This window comes from Corythoichthys intestinalis, chromosome 3, assembly GCF_030265065.1.
Source record: "Corythoichthys intestinalis isolate RoL2023-P3 chromosome 3, ASM3026506v1, whole genome shotgun sequence".
Classification (NCBI taxonomy): Eukaryota; Metazoa; Chordata; class Actinopteri; order Syngnathiformes; family Syngnathidae; genus Corythoichthys; species Corythoichthys intestinalis.
The window spans coordinates 65,270,957-65,283,601 of record NC_080397.1 but is presented as its reverse complement, the minus strand read 5'-3'; the positions used below and the strand labels follow the sequence as shown (position 1 = coordinate 65,283,601).

At 42.4% G+C, this 12,645-nt stretch overlaps 1 protein-coding gene across 1 annotated transcript in view; it reads left to right on the top strand.

The window, feature by feature from the left end:
- The window catches only part of LOC130913546 (mitochondrial import receptor subunit TOM70-like), a 143,902-nt gene extending 140,895 nt beyond the window's left edge, over window positions 1-3,007 (top strand). The window contains exon 15 of the mRNA XM_057832225.1: window positions 2,860-3,007. Coding sequence (XP_057688208.1) covers window positions 2,860-2,871 — 12 coding nt within the window. The 3' untranslated portion in view covers window positions 2,872-3,007. The remainder of the gene's footprint in view (window positions 1-2,859) is intronic.
- Window positions 3,008-12,645: the final 9,638 nt, after the last annotated feature.

The window sequence follows — 12,645 nt, the reverse complement described above, 5'->3', positions numbered from 1 at the left end:
TTACTCATGTCTTCTGCTGCCCCGTTACCCTAACCCAGATTAAGTGGTAGATGATGGATGGATGGAATAGTACGAGAATAAGTAGTAATATTACATCGGGCTAATGTAGCTATATAAGCAGCTACTGTACGTAGCGCGTTGCCGCCTCCGTTAAAATCAACAGTAGTAAAAGCATCTTTTGTTTTAGAATCTGTTGTGTTGCTTGTTTAGAAAGAAGCAGCCATATGAAGCATTCCATTACTTTTTTAATGTAAGCACATACCAGTAAGCACATAGCATCACGTCACATAGCATCCTAGCCGGATGCTCTCATCTCTTCGTCTCCGCATTATACGTACACACGCCTACAGCGCCATTCACTGGCCTAACTAGTATTGTTACAACATAAACATTGCATGTGTCTGTAAACACAACAGTATTGGTTTTACAAATAAGGCAACCTTATTATTTTGCCTCATCTACATCAAATAATAATCAATAGACAAACTTACAGTGGGGGCAAATAAGTATTTAGTCAACCACTAATTGTGCAAGTCCTCCCACTTGAAAATATTGGAGAGGCCTGTAATTGTCAACATGGGTAAACCTCAACCATGAGAGACAGAATGTGGGGAAAAAAACCAGAAAAGCACATTGTTTGATTTTTAAAGAATTTATTTGCAAATCATGGTGGAAAATAAGTATTTGGTCAACACCAAAAGTTCATCTCAATACTTTGTTATGTACCCTTTGTTGGAAATAACAGAGGCCAAATGTTTTCTGTAACAAGCTTTTCACACACTGTTGCTGGTATTTTGGTCCATTCCTCCACGCAGATCTGATCTAGAGCAGTGATGTTTTGGGGCTGTCGTTGGGCAACACGGACTTTCAACTCCCTCTACAGATTTTCTAAGGGGTTGAGATCTGGAGACTGGCTAGGCCACTCCAGGACCTTGAAATGCTTCTTACGAACCCACTCCTTTTGTTGCCCTGGCTGTATGTTTGGGATCATTGTCATGCTGAAAGACCCAGCGATGTCTCATCTTCAATGCCCTTGCTGATGGAAGGAGATTTTCACTCAAAATCTCTCGATACATGGCCCCATTCATTATTTCCTTTCCACAGATTAGTCATCCTGGTCCCTTTGCAGAAAAACAGCCCCAAAGCATGATGTTTCCACCCCCATGCTTCACAGTGGGTATGGTGTTCTTCGGATGCAATTCAGGATTCTTTCTCCTCCAAACACGAGAACCTGTGTTTCGACCAAAAAGTTCTATTTTGGTTTCATCTGACCATAACACATTCTCCCAGTCCTCTTCTGGATCATCAAAATGCTCTCTCGCGAACCGCAGACGGGCCTGGACGTGTACTTTCTTCAGCAGGGGGACACATCTGGCAGTGCAGGATTTGAGTCCCTGGCGGCACATTGCGTTACTGACAGTAGCCTTTGTTACTGTGGTCCCAGCTCACTGTAGGTCATTCACTAGGTCCCCCCGTGTGGTTCTGGGATTTTAGCTCACCGTTCTTGTTATCATTTTGACGCCACGGGGTGAGATCTTTCATGGAGCCCCAGATCGAGGGAGATGATAAGTGGTCTTGTATGTCTTCCATTTTCTAATAATTGCTCCCACAGTTGATTTCTTTACACCAAGCGTTTTACCTATTGCAGATTGTCTTCCCAGCCTGGTGCAGGTCTACAGTTTTGTCTCTGGTGTCCTTCGACAGCTCTTTGGTCTTGGCCATAGTGGAGTTTGGAGTGTGACTGACTGATGGTGGACAGGTGTCTTTTATACCGATAATGACTTAAAACAGGTGCCATTAATACTGGTAACGAGCGGAGCCTCGTTAGACCTTGTTAGAAGTTCGACCTCTTTGACAGCCAGAAATCTAGCTTGTTTGTAGGTGACTAAATACTTATTTTCCACTCTAATTTGGAAATCTTTAAAAATCAAACAATGTGATTTTCTGTTGTTTTTTTTTCCACATTCTGTCTCTCATGGTTGAGGTTTACCCATCTTGACAATTACAGGCCTCTCTAATCTTTTCAAATAGGAGAACTTGCACAATTGGTGGTTGACTAAATACTTATTTGCCCCACTGTATACTAATGCTTGGTCGTAGCTTCCAGCTAAGGTGCATGTATGGCAAAAGAATATGTGTAAATGTTTTCTCCGTGAGCTTTTGAAAAATGAACACCTTTGTGAAAGTGCACTCTTGTGGAAAAAATCCTCATCACATTTAAGTTTACAGATTGATATTTATATACAAAAATCGCAATGAGAAGTTCATATAATTTAAAAAAATCATCGAGAAGTAGAAGAACTTCAATATAAACTGTGCAATGTTTTTGACCCTGCCTCTTTTTTTTTTTTTTCTTTTTTTTGACGCCGCCTCTTAAAAGAATCTGAATCGTTCGGAACCGGAATCGAAAAGTGGAATCAGAATCGGAACTGTTCAATTCCAAAGGATGCACAACCCTATTCAATACGTACAGATATCGGTTCCAAATTGAAAATTAAAACCACTGAACCTAGTGTGTAATGTCTGTGTTTGTACTAAGAGGGCTTGACTGATGGATAATAGCCCTGTATGTGAGAAGCAGCTAACTTAAAACATTTTTTAAAAAATTCGTAGTTATTGAATTACCCTTTTTTTCCCCATTTTTTTTGTGCAGCATGTACACTTTGTCATGTAAATCCAACGCCTGCGCTGTTTGAATAAGAGAAAAACCTTTATCAGGCTGACCCAAACGCCTCCTTTTTAATGCTCATACATGACTAAAATCTCTAGTACAGTTCTATTTTCGTTGTTTTTGTTTCTAATTTTAAAATCATTCCCTGAGCCTGTCTTTTCTCTCTCTCTCTCTCTCTCATTTGACAGACTGGCAGATAGGGTGTCGTTTTAAGAATGGAAACGTTTCAAGACAGCCACTTCGATTTTGACGGACAAATTCGTCTGATATTCTTCATCGATACATATGGTGACCAAAGTAAAATAGAACTTAAATCTGAATAAAGTTGATGATGATTCCTGGAAAGAGATGTGGTGCTTTTTCTTTACTGTATCGAGTTGTTTTTCAGTGGAATGTACTTGATATAAAATGTTTTATAAATAATGTGTGAAACAACTACTGTGATGGTTCAAATTACTAAATGGTGTACTTTACCACTACCAATTTAGTTCAGTTAAAAAGCACCTGTGGCTAAAGATTTAGTAAATGCATTAAAAAAAGCTAACTTTTTGTCGTATTTAAATATGTTGGAATTCGAGGCAACCAAGGACATTTTGGTATATATAAAACAATTCCAAATGTATGTTGATACTTCTATATTATAAATCTTTGGATTGCAATCGACCGGTGTTTAGTCCTCGCTGACCGAATCAAACTCCCGCGATACCTTTCGTCTCTTGACGCATCTCGTAAACACAATAATGGAGAAAGGTCAGACTGCAGCCGCAGCCACACTACAAACCACGCCTCATCCAGACTTTGCCCCTCCAAACCACGCCTCATCCAGACTTTGCCCCTCCAAACCACGCTTGCAGTTGGTGCGGTGGCGCAAAGAATTTGTTTGCTGTACTTGTAAGTACTTGTACTTGAAGTTGAAAGGGTTTTGAGACAATAGGCCCTAGCCCAATTCTTTACCCAAAACTTAACCAGACACAGGGGTATTGCGGATATTGCTATCACTAGATGGTAACCTTGGCTGTGTTTGGTAGCCATTTAATGTTGTAAATCAACAGTTAGAGTGGTTACAATTGCTCCTGTTATTGCATTATTTCCCTTGTCTACCTTCGACATGAACGTTTTAAAACTGTTTTATCATTTAAAGTTAGATTCAAGTCAAGATTTTGCCCATTTAGGAGTATTTTGAAGGTTCACTACAAAAGAGCCTTTTTTGAGAAGTCTACTGCTTTAAGATGGCGGCTGCTTACTAACACTGGGGAGTCTGTCATTTCGTATCTAGTTCTTTATACATGTTCTATCGCCACCATGCCAGCCATTTCGCGTCTAGTTCCATATACATTGGGGCAAAAAAGTTTTTAGTCAACCACCGATTTTGCAAGTTCTCCTACTTGAAAAGATTAGAGAGGCCTGTAATTTTCAACATGGGTAAACCTCAACCATGAGAGACAGAATGTGGGGGGAAAAAAACAATCACATTGTTTCATTTAAAAAAAAAAAAAATTCTCAAATTAGAGTGGAAAATAAGTATTCGGTCACCTACAAACAAGCAAGATCTCTGGCTGTCAAAGAGGTCTAACTTCTAACGAGGCTCCACTTGTTAACTTTATTAATGGCACCTGTTTTAACTCATTATCGGTATAAAAGATACCTGTACACAACCTGAGTCAGTCACACTCCAAACTCCACTATGGCCAAGACCAAAGAGCTGTGGAAGGACACCAGAAACAAAATTTAAGACCTGGACCAGGCTGGAAAGACTGAATCTGCAATAGGTAAAACGCTTGGTGTAAAGAAATCGACTGTGGGAGCAATTATTAGAAAATGGAAGACCTACAAGACCACTGATAAGCTCCCTCGATCTGGGGCTCCATGCAAGATCTCACCGTGTGGCGTCAAAATGATAACATGATACCATGACATAACATTATAACATGAACAATGATAACGGTGAGCAAAAATCCCAGAACCACACGGGGGGGACCTAGTGAATAACCTACAGCGAGCTGGGACCACAGTAACAAAGGCTACTATCAGTAACACAATGCGCCTGGACTGCCAGATGTGTCCCCCTGCTGAAGAAAGTACACTTCAAGGCCCATCTGCGGTTCGCTAGAGAGCATTTGGATGATCCAGAAGAGGACTGGGAGAATATGTTATGGTCAGATGAAACCAAATTGGAGGAGAAAGAATACTGAATTGCATCTGAAAAACACCATACCCACTGTGAAGCATGGGGGTGGAAACATCATGCTTTGGGGCTGTTTTTCTGCAAAGGGACCAGGACAGGAATGAATGGGGCCATGTATCGAGAGATTTTGAGGGAAAATCTCCTTCCATCAGCAAGGGCGTTGAAGATGAGACGTGGCTGGGTCTTTCAGCATGACAATGATCTAAAACACACAGCCAGGGCAACAAAGGAGTGGCTTCGTAAGAAGCATTTCAACGTTCTGGAGTGACCTAGCCAGTCTCCAGATCTCAACCCCATAGAAAATTTGTGGAGGGAGTTGAAAGTCCGTGTTGCCCAATGACATCTGCATGGAGGAATGGGCCAAAATACCAGCAGCAGTGTGTGAAAAGCTTGTGCAGAGTTACAGAAAACGTTTGGCCTCCATTATTGCCAACAAAGAGTACATAACAAAATATTGAGATGAACTTTTGGTATTGACCAAATACTTATATTCCACCATGATTTGCAAATAAATTCTTTAAAAATCAAACAATGTGATTATATGTTTTTTTCCCCCACATTCTGTCTCTCATGGTTGAGGTTTACCCATGTTGACAATTCCAGGCCTCTGTAATATTTTCAAGTGGGAGAACTTGCACAATTAGAGGTTGACTAAATACTTATCTGCCCCACTGTATTTTATTATTCCACAAAAAAAATGAGTTATGGGGACTTTAATAAAAGTGTTAAGTGAATGGTTTTAAATATTTAGAGATTTCAACTATCCTGCTGTAGACTTCTTAAGAAAAGGAAACCTACTGACCTAGTGCCTTACTTGAGCTTATTATTAGTTCTTATTCATTCATTATTAGTTCTTGTTAATTTATGTTTAATATTTGTTTTTTTAATATTTTATTATTTTTTCTGTGAAATGTATTTTTCCATATTGTTTTATGTTACAAGGAATTAAATGCTTGATTTATGTTTTGTTGCTATTTATTTTTATTTTATTAAAGGTCTGTTTCAATTATTTCGAAAATTCGAGTTCGAAAATTGTGTTAGTAAAATAACATTTAAAAAATGGCAAGTGACTATAGACAAGTTTCCTGAGCGAAATATGGGCGGCGCCATCTTGGACAATGTCTGCCTCGAACTTCTTGTTCAGAAAAAACTACATGAATTACGGTTGAAGTAAGTGTTTTGTCAAAGTTAAAACTGCTAAATAAAAGCAGTGGAACTGAGATGAAATTACACATTATATTACATTTGCCAAATGCAGAAGGGCTGACACGGATTTTGTTGGATTTACAAGGAAATATTACAAGCTATTTGCATATATAAAAAAACAGTATGTCATTCTTTTTTATTGTAGATAATGTTAGCTATAAAAAACATTTGGAGAACATGATTCCATTTTTTTTTTTAAGATTAGCGCATGTGCAAAACAGGTCAATAAATCACAATTTATAAAATAATTAGAAAAATATTAACAAAGGTAAAGCATACGAGGAATGCATTATCAGACAGCAGGGCTTAAGGAAGCCAAACTATCATATCAACCGACATTACGAGACCCTCGGCGGCATTCAGATGGGCTTTCTCCCACTATCCTCGGTAATTAAAGCTCCAATAGCATATCAGATGCTGCAGTTAAAAAGTTTGTAGTTGGATCTCGGCGAACCACCATCTGTCCCTGCCTCTCGATCGCCCGCAAGTCGAGCTGTCCATCATCAAAGTAGAACGCACGTGGTCTCGATACATGTCGATCAACGTACAAGTCGTCTTCCCTTGCGTAACGGCGTTTTCCAGCTGTAAACAAATCAACAAAAAAAACTTGGATTTATGCGGTGCCATCAAACACGTACTGATTAGCAACAGGCTAACAGCAGCAGCCGTAGTTGCAGTAAAAATTATTGACCCTTTAACACCTAAGCCTATTTTGACCAAATTTGCATGCGTTTGATGTTGCCTTTATATTTCAACGAAAAAATTGTTCACAATGGCTAAGTCGGGTCCCTTTTTTCAGGACACCTTGAACTTCATGTCCAAACTGTTGTTTTCTTCACTGACCCAAAAAGACCCAAATCCTTTTTCAAAATTTGTAATGTTGATGTCCCATTGACGACCAAACATGCTCGACCAACCGTTTTGAAACTTGATATTTATTCAACTTGTTTGGATAAACATTCAATAGAAAAAAATCAGATTGAATAGTTTTATGTTTGACAATTCAACACAAACAGCTGGTATGGTCATAGGCGTTTTTGGCCTTTAAACATACTATGGTCAAAACAGGTTTTATACAGTGCAGAATAGTGAGGGAAAAAAATTATATGCATCATCCAACACAAAAAGGGTTTGGAGGATATCTCTTTGTGAAGTTAGGTATTGTACCCATCACCTTATCAAAAGTATATACGAACATGCAATCAAGCTTCTCGAACACACATCTATATAAAAATTGAAACGATTATAGTGAAGAAAAAATATATATAACATTGAAAAAAAGTATTTTCAAAAATATAATAAATAAAGCTGCTTCTTGAACAGGTCATGGAGCTGCGTCACGCACGTCACACAACCTACTCTTTCGCCGTTTGCGCGCTGCTGTCACTTCTACTCGCCTAGACGTCGACTCATCTGAGGAAAACAACGACAAATACGGCTCATCGTCTTCCTTGAGTTAATGAAATAATGCATTAGCTTGCGCTAAATTTAGTTTTAGATTCATTCTGCAGGTTTCAAAGTCGCTCGCTCAATCCAGCTGGCCGTTGCTTGTTTCGCATGCCTCCCTTTCCTTAGTTGGCACCTCGCGCGGAAATTTATTAAAAATGTTCACATTCGGTTCGTCCTTCTTGACATCACAACGGCTCTTGGGATATGTAGTCCTTTGTGCTGCTTTCGGAAAAAGGACAAGAAATTATGGAAATATGGAGATAGATACATGGTCCATGCAGAGTTTCAATACATATTTATGAGTACAATAAAACTATAAAACTCAAACGACATTATCCCCCGTTTTACTTGGTCGATTGACTTCAAATGAAAACTGATGTGGACATCAACTTCGGCTCTTTCAAATGAGACCAACCGGCGGCACGTGGGTGACGTAATTACAGCGTGACGAAGCTTCAAAGACGATATGCGTAAATGCGTCGCTGCAGATACGTTCGGTGTTAAAGGGTTAAACGTCATAATTACAATCATCAATATCAATAATATATCATTAATACATCAATAATATAAAAGCAACAAGTCGTTTCATGCGCCAGATTTTAGGTTTCATATATTTGGAGAACATACCTTCCATAAGACAGTGTCAGACACAAACGGCCGTGACCCACGGGACAGCCTTTGTTTGGACGTCTCCCTCCCTCCGGTATTACGAGCACCCATGGTTTGTGGAACGGAGCATTGAGGCACTGGCTTGGTTCTACATCTGCATTCATGAAGACAAAATTCTCGTGCTCGTGAATGTGGAAATAACCAACTTTTTGGGTGTGCCACTAGTACTGGAATGCCTCGGAGCTTTCTGATGGCGTTTTCATTGACTGCCGTAGAGTTAATAAAATACGCTAATATTTTACTTTTGGTCACCCTCGGCCACTTCTTGATGTTGTCTTCCCATGTCCAGATGGCAGAAGGATGCGGTATTTCCAAATCGTGGTTTTCCAGGGGTTTTAGTGAGTGATGCCACTCCAGCGCCATTGAAGTCAATGGTAAAAAAAAATCGGAAACGGAAGTGGTAGGCAGACAAGGAAGTAAAGCGGAAGTACCTCGGAAACTTGTCTGTAAAGAGAGTCGCGACACTCCCATAGGGATCCATTATAGGGATGTCCTGATCCAGGTTTTTGCACTTCCGATACGATACGGTTATTGTTTTGCACTTCCGATCTGATACCGATACTGGCCGATACCGATACCAGCCTATCTGAGCATGTGTTAAAGTTTAAAGTTATTTAGCCTCCTTACTTAGTTGTCGGACTCATGTTGAATCTTTCCATGCTGTTCAGAGCGCTGTGAGAGGATGGCCCCAACGCCGTCATTGGAAGTGTCAACCTCCGCCACAAACTGGCGTAGGGGATCAGGCAAGTTCAGTATTGGTGCTGTGGTGAAACAGGTCTTAAGGGTCTGGAAGGCGGCCTCTGTCACAGGGGTCCACGAGAACCACACCTGTGGAGAAGTGAGAGCATGGAGGGGAGCTGCTATTGCGCTGAAGCCTCGGATAAACCGCCTGTAGAAGTTAGCAAATCCCAGGAATTGCTGGACCTTCTTGCGGCTATCGGGGGTTGGCCAGTTAACCACAGCGCTGATTTTAGCCGGATCCATCTGAACCCTTCCAGGGGCTACGATAAAGCCCAGGAAGGAGATGGTGTCGGCGTGGAATTGGCTTTTCTCTGCCTTAACGTACAGTCGGTTGGCTAAGAGTCTTTCAAGTACTGTGGCTACATGCTGCTGGTGGGTGGCTAGGTCAGGTGAATAGATCAGAATATCATCTAAATAAACAAATACAAAGCGGTCTAAAAATTCACGTAGGACATCATTAATCAATGCCTGAAAGAAAGCAGGGGCGTTGGTAAGACCAAACGGCATCACAAGGTATTCATAATGACCGTCTGGAGTGTTAAAAGCCGTCTTCCACTTGTCCCGCTCCCGTATCCTAACTAGGTGATAAGCATTCCTTAAATCAAGCTTTGTGAACACCTTGGCTTGTTGCAACTGATGGAAAATTGATGACATTAACGGGACCGGATAACGGTTCTTAATCGTGATATCATTGAGCTGGCGATAATCAATACACGGACGCAGGCCTCCGTCCTTCTTCCCCACAAAGAAAAAACCTGCCCCAGCAGCAGAGGAAGAAGGGCGGATTAAACCCGCCTTTAACGAGGACTGGATGTAATCCTTCATGGCTTGTCTCTCGGGACCAGAGATCGAGTAGAGCCGTCCCCTGGGGATAGTGGACCCAGGGACGAGGTTGATGGCACAATCATAAGGTCTGTGAGGAGGTAATGACATGGGACTGGTCTTACAGAAGACCTGGCTTAGGTGGTGGTAACAAGCGGGGACTGTGCTCAAGTCGATCGCTGGTCCTGAGGAGGTAGAAATAGACATGTTATTAACATCAACCTTCCTAGCCACCTTACTAAACACCCTCCCACAGTTCCTTGCACAGTCATTACCCCAGCCCACAATTGTCCCAGTTCTCCATTCAATTTGCGGGCAATGTTTACACAACCAAAAGAACCCCAGCACCACAGTGAGTCGATGTTGAGAACAGGTGGAAGCTCATAGTCTCGGTGTGTCCCTGTACCCCAACCTCAACTGGTTCGGTAGTATGGGTAATCGTAAACAACTTTGTGCCATCAAGGAACCTGGCCACTAGAGGTCGCTCAAGTGGAAGTGCCTGCAGTCCCAAAAGTTTACACCCCCCCCAAGGCATTAGGCTTTCATCTGCTCCAGAGTCTATGAAGGACCGGAATGTGTGGGTCCTGGCCCCGTGCGTTACCTGGATATCGGTGGTCGAGCGGGGTGTACTCTCCGGAGTACGTCGTGGTTCACCTGGTTGGTTGGGGCGAGAGGGACAGGCAGCTACAAGGTATCCTGATGCCCCGCAGTAGAAGCACCTTCTCTCTAGTTGGCGGCGCTTGCGCTCCTCTTTGGAGAGACCAGTTGGCCCTAGCTGCATGGGCTCGACGTCTACTGGTTGCAGTGCGGCATGATGCAGAGAAGGGTGACGGATCCAGGCATGCAAACTGGTTAGGGGTGAAAAAGGTGACAAAGTAACATGGACACACAGCATGAGCGGAAAAGTGCATTTCATAGTGCAACCAGAGACATCTCGAATTAAACGCAGTACATATTAATTTAACATACTGGACTGTCTCAGGAAATTAGAATACACAATATTCTAATTTTCTGAGACAGTCCTGTATATTGTTCTATGTAAAGGACGTCAGCCAAGGTCGGCCCCCCACATTTTTACCAAGCCAAATCTGGTCCCCTTTGCAAAAAGTTTGGACACCCCTGCTTTAAATGGTGGATTAATGTACAGGACTGTCTCAGAAAATTAGAATATTGTGTATTCTAATTTTCTGAGACAGTCCAGTATACAAGTCTAAATCTCTCAGCCTGAAATCAGAACATATAGGACACATTAAGTAGCAAATTATACAAAATCTAAATCATAAAATATATAGTATGTCCCATTTGCATTAAGCAGAGAACAACTGTACTCCCGCCTCTCACTTTTGTCAGTCATTTGTTGTCACGAGAAGAGAGTGGCGGTGATAGGTCTGGGTCATCGGACTAGAGCAGGGGTCCCCAACCTTTTTTGCACCACGGACTGGTGTTATTTGGGTCTTTCTTTCACGGACCGGTGTTCTGACAAATTTTGAACCCCATCAAATTGCAACGACGTGGTTATGCGCATGCGCGTAACGTTAAACATACCTGCAAAATGCGCAAATGCAGTGGACAGTAAACACTACAAACTTTCTTGAAAGAAAGGAATATTAACTTACGTTTGATCATGGAAGGACTAGTAGAAAAGTTCTCCTCAGATTCATCCTGCCATGTAAGCTGCACACAACAGCTGCACACCGCGCTCACCATTAACAACTTCGCCTTGTCATTAAACATTGATTAAGAAGCCCGCTTCACAAAGATACGATGTTGGACATTGTAGCAAGGTTTTCAAAGCTCTTGTCGCGATGTCAGGATATTCCAGAATGACTTTAATCCAGAACCTCGGTAGAGTTGTTGTCTCAAATGTACGTTTAATAAGGTCGCCGTCATTTGCGATTCTGTTTATTCACAAACGGGTCACGAATCCACTTCTTCGCAGTTCGTGGGTCTTCGAGGTTGTAGGCTCGTCAGGTGTCCTTTTCGCCGTAAAAATATCCTTTTCGTCGTAAAAATATCTCCAAAGACGTCCATTTTCCAGTTATCTTCGCTCGTGTGGGGGCTAATTATTTCCGGGAACAAATGTGCTGCGCCCGCGGCCTAGTAATACGTTATTATCGAGGACAAGCGCACATAGATATATTATATACACAAACCAGATGTACTGCCTGCTGTCCAATCAATGGATTTCTGTGACGACATTCTAATCTATTCCGTAGTATTATATCTAGAGTAGACAGGGATAGTGGTGTGTTAAGCAGGGGCACAGGGTTAGTTCGGCCAGAATGCGGTCGTTATTAGATTATTATTTCTGTGCGGCCCGGTGGCAAATGCGCACCGGAACCGGTCCGCGGCCCGGCAGATGGGGACTCTTGGACTAGAGTGTAGTTTTGAGCATGGACTACGGTTTTGAAGTTAACGGTTTCACTCGCTCGTTGACAGACACCCCCCCCCATCGCCCCATTTTTTTCTCCTCGGATCTACGTGATTCAGAAAAATGACCCATTTTGATTTCAAAACGGCGAAATTTCGCCGAAAGGTGGCAAGTTTGCATGCCTGCGGATCTCGGGACGCTCAGATGTCCGGGGAGGGGGCCTCTCGGAGTGGTTTGGTCGGACCCTCTGGAGCTCCTGCAGTCGATGGTCTGTTCGAATGGCTAAGGAAATGAGGGAGTCGAGGTCGTCTGGTAGATCCAGGGGAATGAGCTGCTCTCGGATAGGAACGGAAAGCCCCTTCAGAAAGGTGTCGTAGAGAGCCATGTGCCCCCAACCGCTTCCTGCGGCCAGGGTGCGGAACTGGATGGCATAGTCATTGACTGAGCGGCTGCCTTGCAGCAAGTTTCCCAGTTCCCGCGCTCGAGCCCGTTCGGTGCAGACAGGGTCGAACGTCCTGTTTAGGGCTTCTC